The 16,116-nt window shown below is 35.2% G+C and overlaps 1 protein-coding gene across 1 annotated transcript; it reads right to left on the bottom strand.

Annotated features, from left to right (window-relative positions):
• Window positions 1-4,727: 4,727 nt before the first annotated feature.
• On the bottom strand, window positions 4,728-14,974 carry LOC131955696 (putative methyltransferase DDB_G0268948). Its single transcript, XM_059319914.1, has 7 exons — window positions 14,909-14,974; window positions 13,859-14,077; window positions 13,188-13,351; window positions 12,582-12,690; window positions 6,920-7,017; window positions 6,376-6,507; window positions 4,728-5,348 (listed from the first exon to the last, which is right to left on the bottom strand). Exons 1-7 carry the CDS (start codon window positions 14,951-14,953, stop codon window positions 5,255-5,257), a joined length of 861 nt encoding a protein of 286 aa, XP_059175897.1. The 5' UTR covers window positions 14,954-14,974; the 3' UTR covers window positions 4,728-5,254.
• Between the last annotated feature and the right edge of the window lie 1,142 nt (window positions 14,975-16,116).

Below are 16,116 nucleotides of genomic sequence, written 5' to 3'. Positions count from 1 at the left end.
GGTTGTAAGATTTTAACTATCTCTCTCCGACTGTAGCAGAAAAGAAATGAACTGGGTGTATATGTTGTGAGTTTATATAGGCCTGTCAAAACTCTCAGCTGTAGGTTTTAGTCTCCCAAGCATGCAATGCGATTGGTTGTTTGGATAACTAAATAAGTCACGCAGAAGACCAACCCTCTTAACGTGTCATCATTAAAGACGTATTGTCTTGTAAATATGTTTGTTTAGTGTCAGGTGGCGACCACCTGTGGTCATTCAACGTACGTCACCTGGCCGCGCGGAAGACGCGTGGTCTCAGGTGTAGCGTAACGTAAACAATGATACGCCTGACTGAACACAGGTGGTGGGGTGATCAGAGAAAAAAGAGAAAATTAAACCCAATGTGTTGTAACCACAGATCCAGAACAATGCAGTGTGGGGCAAAACTACTGGTCCATGAAAGTGATCACGCGAGTCATACAAGTCGTTCAGATGGAAAATCTTATAGTACCACTGTATTCGGGTTTATCATAATTTAAATTACGATTAGATTAAAGGTGGGGTCCACCGGGATAATCAATCATTACTTAGTACTGGACCACGAGTTTTATGAAATCGACTAAATCTATACATTATTTAAGCTACGCTACATATTCTCTCACTTTTACTTAGCATAACTAATAAAAAAAATAGACAAGGAAGCAAGAAATACAATCTATCTATATATATAATTATCTTCTGGGAAACGTTAGAAAACAAGCTGTAAGCGCGCGCCTTGCAGTCCCCTCTCTTCCTCTCTATGGCTACCACCCCCACCCCTCTCCCCCACCCCTCACCCCTCACATGGTCTGGTGAGCTGTGGTTCACGCTAAATGTTCTAAATGTTTACAGTCGTAGAGCCGGGTTTGGTGACGGCTATTAGGGGCAGATAATTTAGTTTGAAACTATTTTAAACTTAGAGGAGGTAACTAAGAGGAGGCTGCTTTCACGGGGGGGGGGGTTAGTGTTTTAAAGCAAATATTTTCAGTGGCAGCATTGGTACTGACGAATTCACATATTATGAATTACTGAAAAGTAGAAAAAACAACAACTAAATAGCGGCGTATGATACACCGCGGGTCGGCTCGTCTTTTTTAATAGACTAATTACCACTAATTGTATTGTATTTCAATTATTATGATAAAATATTATCAACTAAGCAAACATTGTAACGATTTTGAATTCGGGTTTAAATCAGTAGACCGTCCCTGAGTCAATTCAGCTCACATGGGTACCTAACTAACGTTAGGGAAAGTAACGGCAGTTCGGTGTAGTGCTGACCACACTATCCTTTCATATACAGAGGTCCCAGAAACAAGAAACTTTACCAGAGACCGTCGGGTTTGGAAGGGAAACTTTACTTACTTTACAAACGTTGTAAAATAATAATCATTTTAAAAGTTTTTAAAAACCCACGTTTTCTGATTGAACTAAAAAAGTAGAAAATAAATGCTATACTTCACAATAATGCAAGTGATCACTCTACTATAAGCGATCAAAAACGTGGGGCGCCGAAGTAAAAGTTATATTACTATTGATTAGATAATACTATTGACTTTTATTAGAGAGCTTGTAGAGAGTCAACAGTATTAGAAACTGTAAGAAAATCACGGCGCCCCACGTTTTTGATCGCTTTAGTAGAGTGATCGCTTGCATTATTGTGATGTATAGCATTTATTTTCTACTTTTTAGTTCAATCAGAAAACGTGGGTTTTTTAAAACTTTTTTAATGATTCTTATTTTCTACTTTTTAGTCTTTGACTGTTTGTTTGCATTAAAATCTTGCTATCGATTTTATCTTTTCACTTTTTTTGGGTAAACGAAGACAACTCGTAAAAAGACAACTCGTAAAAAGACAACTCGTAAAAAACACGTTGTGTGAATACGTTACTGACTAGAACACATAGATTTGAACCCGTGTCGAGTGGGATAGCAATCGTGTGCCCAACCACTCGACCATATCGTCTCCCCCAAACTGGCCACCAGTGGTAATAGTTACCTCCTGTAAGTTTAAAGTCGGTTCAAACTAAATTATCTGCCCCTAAGCCTGTCGCGACGTGGGATCGTTCGCTTCACTGCGCGCGGCAAGAGAGAGGCGAGCTACGCGTCGCTCGTTTTTTTTCTAATGGCTCGCAGAGGAGAATTATATATATGGATTATATAGCGGTATAAAATGCTCAATAAAATGTTTCCATTGATCAATTTAGTAATAATAACAATTGAATATTCTATGGTCATCCAAAAGAAAGCTTCCCTGAAAATTTCAGCGCGCTAGCTAACTGGGAAGTGCCAGAAATTTCGATCGCAAGATTTGATTGGAAAAACAGAGAAAGCAGGTTTAAGAAAACGTGGGAAAAAAAGAATGTTAGTGGCGAAATCGTTATTCAATTCGTGTAAAAATAAAGCATAATATTGATCTTATGAAGCGTGTTTTTAATTTTTGATCAAATGTCTTTTGCGATAAATGCGACTTAACTTTCTTTTTAAACGAGATAACCGCGGCTTAACTGTGAAGTAAATGAATTTCAGCATTGTTTTTTCTTTTTCGTTTGTTAAAACAGTTTTTACACACAAACTCCACATGGTATAAATATCGCACCCAAGTGTAGTTGCCGGCCAACTCGCTCTAGCCACACGTCGCTAAGATCGACATACATAATGCAAGTTAAAACAAGCGTTCTGTCACAAGGTCTAGAAATAATCATTCAAAATCCTTAAACCGGATGTAAAGATAAATTTTTAAAGGTGGTTCAGAAAATTGGAAAGCGAAGCATTTATTGACACAAAAAAACCCAGCTTTTACCGATGAACTATTTTTTCAATTGATTTGTCAAATCCTGACATCCAAATGGGACTAGAAAAACCCCAACTAATAAGAGCGAAAATTTTTCATTTTTATTTTATTTGTTATTTAATGACCAATCAAATCTCGTATAAAACACACGTTAATGCTTAATGATCTAAAAACGATGTTAAATTGCATAAAAAGTTCTTAATACATTTTCTTATTAACAAGGCCCCTACATCATTTGACAGTAAACTCCGTTATACCTGGGGTATATACAATAATACCACCCCTCACATTAGGTGTCTATAAAACGGTCCTAGGACCTTTGACCACAGGTGATTTGACCATAGGGGGTTTGACCATAGGGGGTTTGACCACAGCGGAGCTTTGACCATAGGGGCTTTGACCATAGGGGGTTTGACCACAGCGGTGCTTTGACCATAGGGGGTTTGATCATAAGGGGTTTGAGCATAGGGGGTTTGACCGCAGGTGTTTTCTCAGCAGAGTGTCTTTGATCACATGTGGTCTATCAACTGGTGTTTGATCACAAGCGCTAACCTCCCCTCCCTGAGGTGGCTACAATACTAACTTCACCTCCCTAGCTGGACTGACTACCAGACTAAGGTTCCCCTAACTGCCCCTCCCCCTTTCTCTGAGGTGGCTACAATACTAACCTCCCCTCCCTGAGGTGGCTACAATACTAACCTCCCCTCCCTGAGGTGGCTACAATACTAACCTCCCCTCCCTGAGATGGCTACAATACTAACCTCACCTCCCTGAGATGGCTACAATACTAACCTCCCCTCCCTGAGGTGGCTACAATACTAACCTCCCCTCCCTGAGGTGGCTACAATACTAACCTCCCCTCCCTGAGGTGGCTACAATACTAACCTCCACTCCCTGAGGTGGCTACAATACTAACCTCCCCTCCCTAGCTGGACTGACTACCAGACTAAGGTTCCCCTAACCTCCCCTACCCCTAGCTGAGTTTTCTGGAATACTAACCTCACCTCCCTGAGGTGGCTACAATACTAACCTCCCCTCCCTGAGGTGGCTACAATACTAACCTCCACTCCCTGAGGTGGCTACAATACTAACCTCCCCTCCCTAGCTGGACTGACTACCAGACTAAGGTTCCCCTAACCTCCCCTACCCCTAGCTGAGTTTTCTGGAATACTAACCTCACCTCCCTGAGGTGGCTACAACACTAACCTCCCCTCCCTGAGGTGGCTACAATACTAACCTCACCTCCCTGAGATGGCTACAATACTAACCTCCCCTCCCTGAGGTGGCTACAATACTAACCTCCCCTCCCTGAGGTGGCTACAATACTAACCTCACCTCCCTAGCTGGACTGACTACCAGACTAAGGTTTCCCCTAACCTCCCCTACCCCTAGCTGAGTTTGCTGGAATACTAACCTCCCCTCCCTGAGATGGCTACAATACTAACCTCCCCCCTGAGGTGGCTACAATACTAACCTCCCCCCCCTGAGGTGGCTACAATACTAACCTCCCCTCCCTAGCTGGACTACCAGACTAAGGTTCCCCTAACCTCCCCTCCGTAGCTGGACTGATTACCAGTCTAAGGTTCCGCCATTAGCCGCTAAATTTTCAAACAATCTTTTGTTTTGTTGAGTACCAACCTGGTGTAATAGTTCAAGCTACAGTATTTATGTTATAATATTATACCCCATATAAATTAGCGAGATTTTAGATTGATTCCCTTTATGAACAACGCCGTATGCATCGAATACAAGTGAGAAAAAAAGATTTATAACTAGATCAATGTATGAAAAAGTAGATGCAAAAGGCAAACTATAAATGAAACTAAAAGTATATTCTGATTTTCTGTTGTCTTATTGAACTAAACATATTTTCTGATTTCTGTTATAATCTCATAATCTTATCAAACTAAACATATTTTCTGTTTTCTTTTGTAACCTTGTAATCTTATTGAACCAAAAAAGATTGTCTGATTTCTGATGTAATCTTATAATCTTGCTCAACTATAAAGATAGTTTGGTTTCTGTTGTAATCTTATAATCTTTGATCCTTACTGTGTGTGATTAGTGCCTCTAAATGGAAAGACTAACCTAATACATGTCTGATCTTCAATTCACATATTTTAATTAAAACAAAAGTATGTTATTTTTAATATAATTTTAGAAAATTACAATCGCAATTTGTCGGTCTTTGATTTAACACTCGTTAGCAACGTTTGGGGAAAAACCGGGAACAAAGGTCTTCTAAAAACAAATCAGTATGTATTTTTTAAATGAAAGGTTTAAAAAAATTCTTTCGAACCCGACTCCCTTACTGACATAAAAAGAGATAATGTGATTGTTTCTACATGTTACTGTTGAAAATGACATGAACTTAACGTTAACATTAAGGTAAGGTTTGATTTCATAAATCAAAAATGTAGTTTTCAAAATATGACGTGTATGCTAGTTCCTGCCGAGTAATAGGATGATCTCGCTGTTGACCTTCACCTTGATTTCTTCATCGCTTGCTGTTTTGGTCTTGTATATGGATATCAGTCTGTTGGACGTAAAGGTAACAACAAAATTATACAGGAACAAAAAGAAACAAAGATTTAAATAGAAACGAAAATATATCGATTTTATCTGAACAATAGAAAACTCCGCAAATTAAAAATAGAAACAAAAATCTTAAAGAATAGAGAATTTTTTTAGATTTAAAAAAAATCTAACAATTCAGATATTAGCCTCAACAGTAGTCTAATTATGTAATTAAAAATTGAAACATTTTTTTCAACTTTAACCACACTGGTTAATTATATAATAAGCAGTGTTTTGATTAATTACAAATTCGTCTTTCACAGCACATAGATCGCAAGTAAAACAAGGTAATTAAAAAGTCTAGTGACAATTTTAGCGCAATTTCCTTATGTTATCCAAAAATAGCTCTGTCGTAGCGTAAATCAAGAGCAGGGTTAGTAAAACCATTGGTAAGTTATTAAAACGTTTTTTATTAATTTTTTTTCAGTATTTTACATGTTCTATTTACAATTGAGTTACATGACTAAAAACCATTGCGCGCCTAGCTACTGAACGTGATGGCGCAGCCATTGAACGTGATGACGCAGCTATTGAAGGTGATGACGCGTGTGGTGGGGTTGGATAAACATGCCTACTAATTCGGTCCAAATTTTAATTAATTCTAAAAACATTTTGTGACCGAACGAAAGAATATTTTTGGAAACTTTCTTCGGCAATATTGTTCTAAATTATGGCAGGAATCGATTAGTAAATGTTTCAAGTCGCTAAGTGGTCTGGTTGCCGAGATATGGGCCAAAAACTGCATTTTTTAAGGTTTTTTTGGCTTTTCCGGGAAATCCATGAAAGAAACCCGGAATGTTTTTGGCCCACTATCATCCTCGTAACTTGCTTAACATAATTGCTTTTGAAACTAGTCCTCGAGATTGCTTCGTTGAGGAAGAGATACGACTTAAATCTGCGGACACACATCAATTTATACATCCAGAAATGACGGGTTAATAAACGCAATTCTCCAAAATGGAAATTGCGCTAAAAAAATGTCTTACTTTTCTTTCATTACATCAAGAATGTTACTGTCAGGGTTGTCCAAGATGTACATGTTGATGCAGTGAATACTGGAGAGATACCCGATGTACTCATCAACCGTCAGCTCTTTTGTGTACTTGATACCCTCGTATCTGATTGTTAAATAAAGAGAAAAAAAGAAAATTAACATTCGTTACAAATTAATGTTGCGATCAAGCTTTTAAAATCTTTTTTGGATTTAAGCAAGGAATGCTTGTAGCTATTATTAGACAAGGGCTACAAATGAGCTAAGTTGATTACTAAGTAAAAGATCTTAACAGTCTGGATTTTACTTGATGATGAAGCGAGAGCTATATTAAACAACTTTAAAAGTAGCCATATTTTATTTTAAACAAATCATAAACAATTAAGAAAATAAATTGATGTAGAGATTTTTATCAAGTCAGAGTTTTAAATTAGCGATATTATTGTAAAGTGTGAATTTTTAATTATTCATTGTATATGAAAACGTGCATTTAAAAAACAATGCATCTTGTCTTCACTTAAAATAAAACGTTACTGTACCTTTGCAATTGTTGAAATGGAAATTCCGTGTTTTCATATTTGTCAATAAGATGAATAGTCCTTGATGTGATATAATCTTTAAACAGTTTCTTCATTAGCTATTATTTGATTTAAGTAAAAACATGTAATGTTTTAAATTTCACATAATATGGGACACAACTTTAAATAATATGTATTTTAAAATTATACATGGGACACAACTTTAAATACTTGTCTACTTTAAAATTCGACATGGGACACAACTTTAAATACTTGTGTGCTTGAAAATTCGACATGGGACACAACTTTAAATAATGTATACTTTAGAATTCGACATGAGACACAACTTTAAATACTTGTGTACTTGAAAATTCGACATGGGACACAACTTTAAATAATGAATACTTTAAAATTCGACTTGGGACACAACTTTAAATACTTTTGTACTTTAAATAAGACTATTTGTCTCCCCTGACTAAAAGTTCACCATGATTGATGGTCGAGATGCCTAAGGACTCACGTGACCAAAATCAAATACTGCTAAGCGCCGCCATGTTGATACCTTAGGGGTCATCCATAAATGAAGTCACACTAGTAGGGGGGTCCGTAATTTTGTGACGGAGTAATGGGGGGGGGGGTGTTCAGATAGTGTGACGTCACTTTTTTCATAATAAAAAGCAATGCTATAAAATGAGTTTTAGCCGTTATTTCGCGTTTAAGGAAACAGTTTTAATAAATAGTGATAGGAATTGATCAAAGTACTCTATGTTGACAGAGTTCTGAGAAGATTTTGGAAAAAAGAATTCATAAAACAACGTTTTAATAACAAGCTTTTATGTAATAATGCACTAAAAAGTATAAAATATATTGTACACTACTATTTAAATAACTATAAAGAAAAGCGTGGGTATCTTGCTTTCGCGTCTGTTTGTTTGTTTGTTTGTTTGTTTGTTTGTTTGCTTGTTTGTTTGTTTGTTTGTTTGTTTGTTTGTTTGTTTGTTTGTTTGTTTGTTTGTTTGTTTGTTTGTTTGTTTGTTTGTTTGTTTGTTTGTTCGTTTGTTTGTTTGTTTTTCGAATCAAATCTTGCGATCGAAATTTCGGGCACTTCCCAGTTAGCTAGCGCGTTGAAATTTTCAGGGAAGCTTTGTTTCCGATGACAATACAATTTTTTATTGCATTAATACATAAAAGCTTGTTATTAAAACGATTTTTTAATGAATTTTTTTTTCAGTACTTTACATGTTTTATTTACAATAGTTACATGACTAAAACCCATTTTCAAGTTTATAGATTAATTCAGTAAAATATTATGGGATGGCGTAGTCTAGTGGTAAAGAACTAGACTGCTAAAACGACTAAAAACCATCGCGTCTATTAAACCTGATGTCGCGCTTTTGACGTAGAGCCCCCCCCCCCCCCCCCTCGCTCCACACTCAACAAGGCCGTGATGACGCGTGTGGATAGATCTGCCTACTAATTCGGTCCAAATTTTAATTAATTCATAAAAAATTAATTAGGCATCCAATTAAGTCAAATGTCATAATGTAACAATGCATTGTCTTCATGTCTTAACCCACGTATTAATTACGAACCGTATCTGTCAGTTAAAAGTGTCCGAATTTTCGCTCTGGCGTTTCGATCTAGACAGACAGACTGACGACAGACTGACGAGGAAGCAGTAGCGTAAGCAGGGGGGAGCAGGCAATTTTCAGCAAAGTGGCGCCTTTTTTGGAAACTTTTTAAACTCAAAGTTTTAAACAATGATATTTGTTAAAAAAATATTTTTGGTCGGCACATCTATGTAAATCACAAGATTTCTTTTTATGCAGCAATTAAGCATTTTTGTACTAGTCTAGCAGTGTCTACGTTTACAACACGTATTAACAGCTGCATCAGTTTGCCATTCTAAAAATAAACATAACGATGCATTGGAATTTTTTAAAATCCTCTACCGGTAGTACCACTTGGCAAGAGGGGTGTTAAGTTTAAGGCAACTGTATAATGTATTTGCATACGAATAATTGCATTAGAAAATGTTATACATAAAACTTCACACATAATTACTTTATATATACAGTTTGAATCGTGTGATTAATTTTTTTTAAAAATTACAATACAGAAACAAATACAACTGATGTGGAAGCTCTATTTAAATTTATTTATGGGCAAACTGCGTAGCGGTGGGGAAATTTTGGCAAGGTCAACAACGTCATCACAATGAAGTAGTAGTACTTTACAGTTTGGGCGATATTGATTACGATTACAAATTATATGAAGCAGTTAAACCCCCTCCCCCATGGACCCCTCTGTAAAAAAATATTGTCATAATACCACTGCTATTTATTTAAATCTATTTCTGAATCAGTATACATGTGTAATATACATGTATGTTTAGAACAGTCATCGAAAAACTGACGCTATGTTCACTCTGAGTTGGTTATCTCCCCCCCCCCCCCCCACACACACCCTCACCACCACAATCGTGTACAGCGGCATTAATGTCACACCTAGGTATACACTGGGTTGGATAATTGACCTAAAATGACCGAACAGTAAAAAGGTGTGTCAGCAATACAGTGATCTAACCCATACATATCACTATGTTAAAAAATGATCTTTAAAGAACACAAAGAAGCAGTAGTAAATTAAAAAATGTATGATCTGAACTAAAAGATCAATATTTAGTTAAATGTAGGCTGTTATTCTGAATGTTTTTCTATTATATCGAAAAGCGTGGTTTTATACCAACTTTGATTTCAAAAACTTTCATTATGCTGTAATATTTTAGCATTTATGATGACGATATATTTAATGCTGATTATAGACAAAAACATTTTGTAAACACGAATAGTGTTAAACAATTTCATTATATTCTAAACTAAGTATTTATTTGTTTCGACATGTATAATTAAATGTGTAGATATATACATATTTATATTAAGAGAGTATTTATTTCCCCTATTTCACTTGTCTTAAATAATTTCCCAGGAATTATTATGTAAGAATATTTTTTTACAAGAATTACAAAACAGATTGTGTTACGTTCATTGGTTTTGGTTGTAGTGTGTGTATATTTTGTTTGTTTTTTTGTTTAGATTGATACAATTTTTGTTTTGTCGGCTTACATTGTGTGTTTTTTCTTTTTCTCTTCAGAGTGCTACTTTCAATTTATTTTACATCATAGCGAAGTAATGACATACAACTAGTAATTATATATATATATATATATATATATATATATATATATATATATATATATATATATATATATATATATATATATATATATATATATATAATACGAGTATATAGAACGTGTTAAAAATTCGGCGCCTTTTTTTGCTCTTTTCGCTCCCCCTGCAACGAAAACCTGGATACGCCTCTGCGAGGAAGTGAGTGTAATAAAAGCTTGTAATAAAAATATCGATGTTTTAAGAGAAGTTCAACAGCAATTTTGAGGTGGGGGGGGGGGGGGTTGAGGCTGAGGTGTGACGTCATTTTAGGATAGGTCTGGCTTTTAGTGACGACGTGTTACAAAAAATGAAAAACGTGGGGCGCCGAAGTAAACGTTTTTCATCGGTCATTGTTAATATAAGATGTAAAAGTTATATTACTATTACTTTGATAATACTATTTAGTCTTATTAGGGAGCTTGTAGAGAGTCAACAGTATTGAAAACTGTAAGAAAATCACGGCGCCCCACGTTTTTCATTGTTTGTCATAATGCGCACGCAGTTAGCGATCGCTTATAGTAGAGTGATCGCTTGCATTATTGTGATGTATAGCATTTATTTTCTACTTTTTAGTTCAATCAGAAAAAACGTGGGTTTTTAAAAACTTTTTTAATGATAATTATTTTCTACTTTTTAGTCTTTGTCTGTTTGTTTGCATTCAAATCTTGCTATTGATTTTATCTTCTCGCATTCACTTTTTTTTCTTGGGTAAACGAAGACAACTCGTAAAAAACACGTGCCTTTTCCAATCGACGTTTCTTATGTGTTGCCGTTTCTTTCACCATTTTGCCCTCGCGTGCAAACCATTCGACCATCAACATTTTACTTCCTGATCAGTCAGATTTGCATAGGTTTGTACACAAACACTGCGTGACCACTACTCAGCCAATTGCGTGCTCGCTCCTTCAGTAAGCGAGAAGAGGGAAAGTACCGAACCTTGTTTTATCAAATTACAATTACTAGGTTAGGACGAGGGCTGGTCTGTTGTGTGTAAAGATATGAGACGGAATAAAAGTTGGAAGTTAGACACGAAGCGTTGTTTTTACAATGGGCGGGTTATGGCTTTGTTGTGTGAATACGTTACTGACTAGAACACATAGATTTGAACCCGCGTCGAGTGGGTTAGCAATGGTGTGCCCAACCACTCGACCACATCGTCTCCCCCATACTGGCCACCAGTTGTTACGTTCCGGTTGTTTGTACACAAACACCGCGTGACCACTACTCAGCTAATCGCGTGCTCTCCTTCAGTAAGCCACAAGAGGGAAAGTACCGAACCTTGTTTTATCAAATTACAATTACTAGGTTATGTCCCTTTTTTGTACAAATCAATAGGGGTCTAAAATGATCAATAAAATTTTTCCATGGAAACATTTAGTAATAATAATAATTGAATATTGTATTGTCATCGGAAACAAAGCTTCCCTGAACATTTCAGTGCGCTAGCTAACTGGGAAGTGCCCGAAATTTCGATCGCAAGATTTGATTGGAAACACAAACAAACAAATAAACAAACAGACGCGAAAGCAAGTTAAAGAAAACGTGGGAAAATTAACGTCTCGTTCCATAAATAAACCGGGAGTGATCTCCCCTAAACTTTCTCGAATATTCTTATATAACTTGGAATATAGACATGATTTTTAATTACTTAAACTTTTAAAACTAGAGTAGAGTCTCGTAGAAAAAAAGAATATTATTAGTACTTTATAAATTTACATGCGTTTTTTTGAGAAATCGGAAAAAACGTAAATTAGTACTTCTGGTCTACTGAAATTACTCAAAATTTGACAGAAGGTAGAGAATTAGATCTTTAAATTACATGTGAAATTTCATTTATCTATCTGAATCAGTACTTAAGTTATAGGCTTTAAAAAAATTCAAAGTAGAAAAAGTACCCATTCATGTTATCGGAAATCACTCAAAAGTTGATATGGAACTACGATTTTGATAAATTAATTATATATGAAATTTTCTCAACCTAGCTGACACACACACACACACAAACACACACATACAGACAAGATTGCAAAATTATGTTTTTCCGTATCAGTGAGGTGTAAAATGTTGAGATTTGTAAAAATCTCGATTTTTTTTGCACGATTACAATACTTCTCTATACTTCGTATATACGAGAAAGTAAAAAACGATCTATTTTTTGAAGTACTCAAAACTTTGGTAATTGATGGATAATTAAACGCCTTACTGTAATAAACTAAATTATAAAAAAAGTTCCCAACCCTGAAGAATTGTTCATTGAAATAATAATTTGAATGGAAACTCTAGCAGACGACATATTTGTGCTGAACAGTCTATCGCGTTACAACAACACAAAAACTTAAAACCTCGGACACCTCTTTTTTAATAGGTTCGATTAATCTAAAATGAGACAATGTTTTTTTTAAATATCAATCAAATTTTTACAACTTTAAACCAAAATCAAATTTACTCACACCAAAATAGTACGTCTGCCACTCAGTGTCGTCAATATTATCCCCATGGAAAGTGTACGCGGCAAAAGTCCCACCAGGCTTTAACACACGTTTTACTTCCTTAAAAAACCTGGCCAAAAAAACATTGCAGCATTACTGAATTACAAGCATATACACACGTAAAGAGTAATTTTAAAATTGTATTTAAAACTGACAGAAAAAACAGACGTGCAGACGGACAGACACACAGACAGTAGATCGACATTACTATTGTAAAGTATTTCTTTCAAGATTCTCTCCCAAGATCTAATCTACGGTAGAGAAAAAAATAATATTAAATTGAAAAAAAACGTAAATCGTGGATGATAATTTACCAGCTCTCGCCCTTAACAGCAATTTCAACCCCCACCCCCCCCCCACCCCACCCGGAGTAAAATGTCTGAAAGAAACCATGCTATTGTAGCTTATGTTGTGTAAGCTTATGTTTGGCTTGTGATGTTTGGTGCCTCGAAAACAGTTGTTACTTTAACAAATTTTAATGTTCACTTTTAATGTTCACGTTTAATGCTACGATGTATTTGTTTAGTTAAGAATCACGGTATTGATGAAATTAGTGTTGAATCATACTCGGGCTGATCCACCCAGTGTAGGGCTGTTGCTATGGTTACGAGGTCCACCGACCCGTCTGTCAGAAATTTGAGATCTTCTGCAAACGACACGTGAGACTCCAGGTTTGGAACATTTTTCGGCATGTTGTTGATTTGGTCTTCACTCACGTCCGTCCCTATCACCTGGAATAGAAACGGTTGACACAATGTTAAAATATGATACATGGTTACCATTCAGTCAAACGAAAACGGCATAATCTATGTTTTTAAAAAAACAATTGGTGCTTCATGAGTAAAAATATTTGCAGATGTTGGCGATTACAACTCTAAACGAAAGTTATTGGTCCCTTATTAATATTAATGTTCGGTTCCTAATCGTTTAAAAAGCTGACGGCAGTTCGTCATTGGGCCTACTTAATCCTACTTAATCCTACCTAATCCTACTTAATCTCCGCTTAAGTTGTTGAATTTAGTAATTTTTAATTGAAATTCTAATAAATATTTTAAAATCTAATTCAATTTAAAGTTAGATTTTCTCGAATGTATCTTTGAGCTTAATGTATATGAGAGTTTGAATGAAATTGTTGTTGTGGCTCGAAATTCAGTTATAAGATTTGCCATAAAGAGAAGGACAGATATAATGAGACAGTATGAATGTAATAAAAGTTGATTGTAAACAAGTTAAGAAACCTTTTTGAAATATTTAGTCAAGGGCAGAGTACCCTGTCCAGTCCCACAAGCAACATCAACAGCGAGTTGTCTCTCGTTGCTTGGGTTCTCCGAGTGGTAGGCCATGATCTTGTCGTAGATCTCTTGTGGGTATTGGGGCCTGTAGGCCGCGTACATCTTAGAGAAGTGCTCTCCCTTGTGGAGTTCATGTACCACATTATCATACTTGGTCGGCGTGTTCTAAACAAAATTATAAAAAAAAACAATTTTTAGAAACATATATTTCAGAAAGAATGTTTGTTAAAATGTTTTTTTTTTTACTTAGTTTATTTATAGAAATTGAAATCCAATCAGGAATGATTCACAGTCGGTGCCCTATCAAAACAAATACAAATTAATTTTTTTTCCGCAGTTTTGAAATGCTGACTTTTTTGTATAACTTAACTTGCTTTTATTAAATATGTTTAATTATGATGGCGTGAATTCAATTCAAAATCAATTTAAAGCATAATTGTAGTTCTAGCGTTTTTATTCACATCAAAATAAATTGATATTTAAAATTTTGACTTTGATATTATTGTTTTTATGACAAGAATCAAAATAATCTCTGCTCGAATTCCCTTTGCCCTAATTTATTTATTTATTATTGAATAAATTTTATGTATTGCATGAAGAGGTAGAGAAATAATGGCCATATTTCCTATCAATGCGGAAATATATCAGCTATACCTTCCAGAACAGGAACAATTATGCCATTTGACCTAAAGAATCCGAGATGATATGATACATGAACTAATTGCTGCATAACATACTGAAGAAAGGGCACACAATGATACAGAAGTAATCTCTAATAAATATTCGTCATGCGAAATATTTTATAATTAGAGCTGCAACTGTTCTTTTGTTTTATCATCCTCAGTGTTTTTTAAATACATTGCATAACATATACATAGTTATACCTAGTTATACATAGTTATACATATAAATGTTTACTTTACAGCAGAAGATAAAGAAAATTAATTACAAAACTTTGGTTGGCACAATTAGTATAATATATCTGCTAGTATTTACCTTAATGGTCTGAAAAAATTCTTCTAATTGTGGCCATTTATCCATGTCTGTTGCAAGTTGAGCAGCTTGATTTGAAAGAGTGTTTTGAAACAAACAAACGTTAAAAATGAAATTTACTTTAATTGCAATAGACCAACAACAAAAAATTTCCAATTCAAACAAAAACCCAATTCCAGCACAATCCAAACACTACACAATTTTGTATCACTTGGGGGTAGAAACTGACTTTATATTAGCCACTAACCACCTGGCTCGTGAAATTTAATATCTTGCTAATGGTATGTGACATTGTAACTTTAAAAATAACGATACGCCACGTTTACGTGAGTGCTCTCTATGCTATAGTCTATGTGACAGGGTAGTAGGGGTGTGGGGAAAAATTATTAGCTGCTCCAAACTGAATCGACAGTTACCAATTTTAAAACATGTTGTCCTGCAACTTGGTTGAGGTAAGAAGGATTTTGTTATGGTTACCGTTAAAAAATCTGTCCGAATATTATATTTTGTTTCACTTATTTTTCACAAAACATGTTGCAATAAGTTTAATAAGGATATAATACTTCTAACCAAGACTTAAGTTGTTTTTTTATGTTATAAAGCATTATACTTTCGAAAATAGATATAACAATACAGAATTAATGAAGATGTACACTATAAGAATCGAAAAGAAAACCAAATAAGAATGCAAATTGGATAGTATGAAATATATGACGTTCTCAATTGTTTTGAAATATCAAACACCCAAAAAGCAATTGTAATAAACAGTAAGATTTGAAGAGCAATTAAAGTTAATATTTAAACTTTTTGATCAACACGTTCATCATAAATAATTCAACACAGAGGAAACACTTGTTCCGATACCAATTTTGTAATTTCCCGAAAAATGTAGTGTGACGTATTTCACTAGCGGCACTGTTTAGGTAGCTCCGCCGAGCGTTTCACATACCGAACGATATAATTAATCCACTTACTGTGATGTGAAATACGGTACAATCCCCCCCCCCTTTCTGCTGACGTCGGCTAGATTCAAGTGATTTGTATGACTTTTATCTCCCCCACCCCACCCGCTCCTCACGAGGCATTCGTTAACACGTAGGTGTAGTGACCCGTTTCTCTTGAATCATTTATATATATATATATATATATATATATATATATATATATATATATATATATATATATATCGTTCAGACCTCTTCAGACCCCCC

The sequence above is a fragment of the Physella acuta genome, unplaced genomic scaffold (assembly GCF_028476545.2).
Source record: "Physella acuta isolate Inbredline_101_S28 unplaced genomic scaffold, ASM2847654v3 ptg001095l, whole genome shotgun sequence".
Lineage (NCBI taxonomy): Eukaryota > Metazoa > Mollusca > Gastropoda > Physidae > Physella > Physella acuta.
This window is presented reverse-complemented; position numbering and strand designations above follow the sequence as displayed.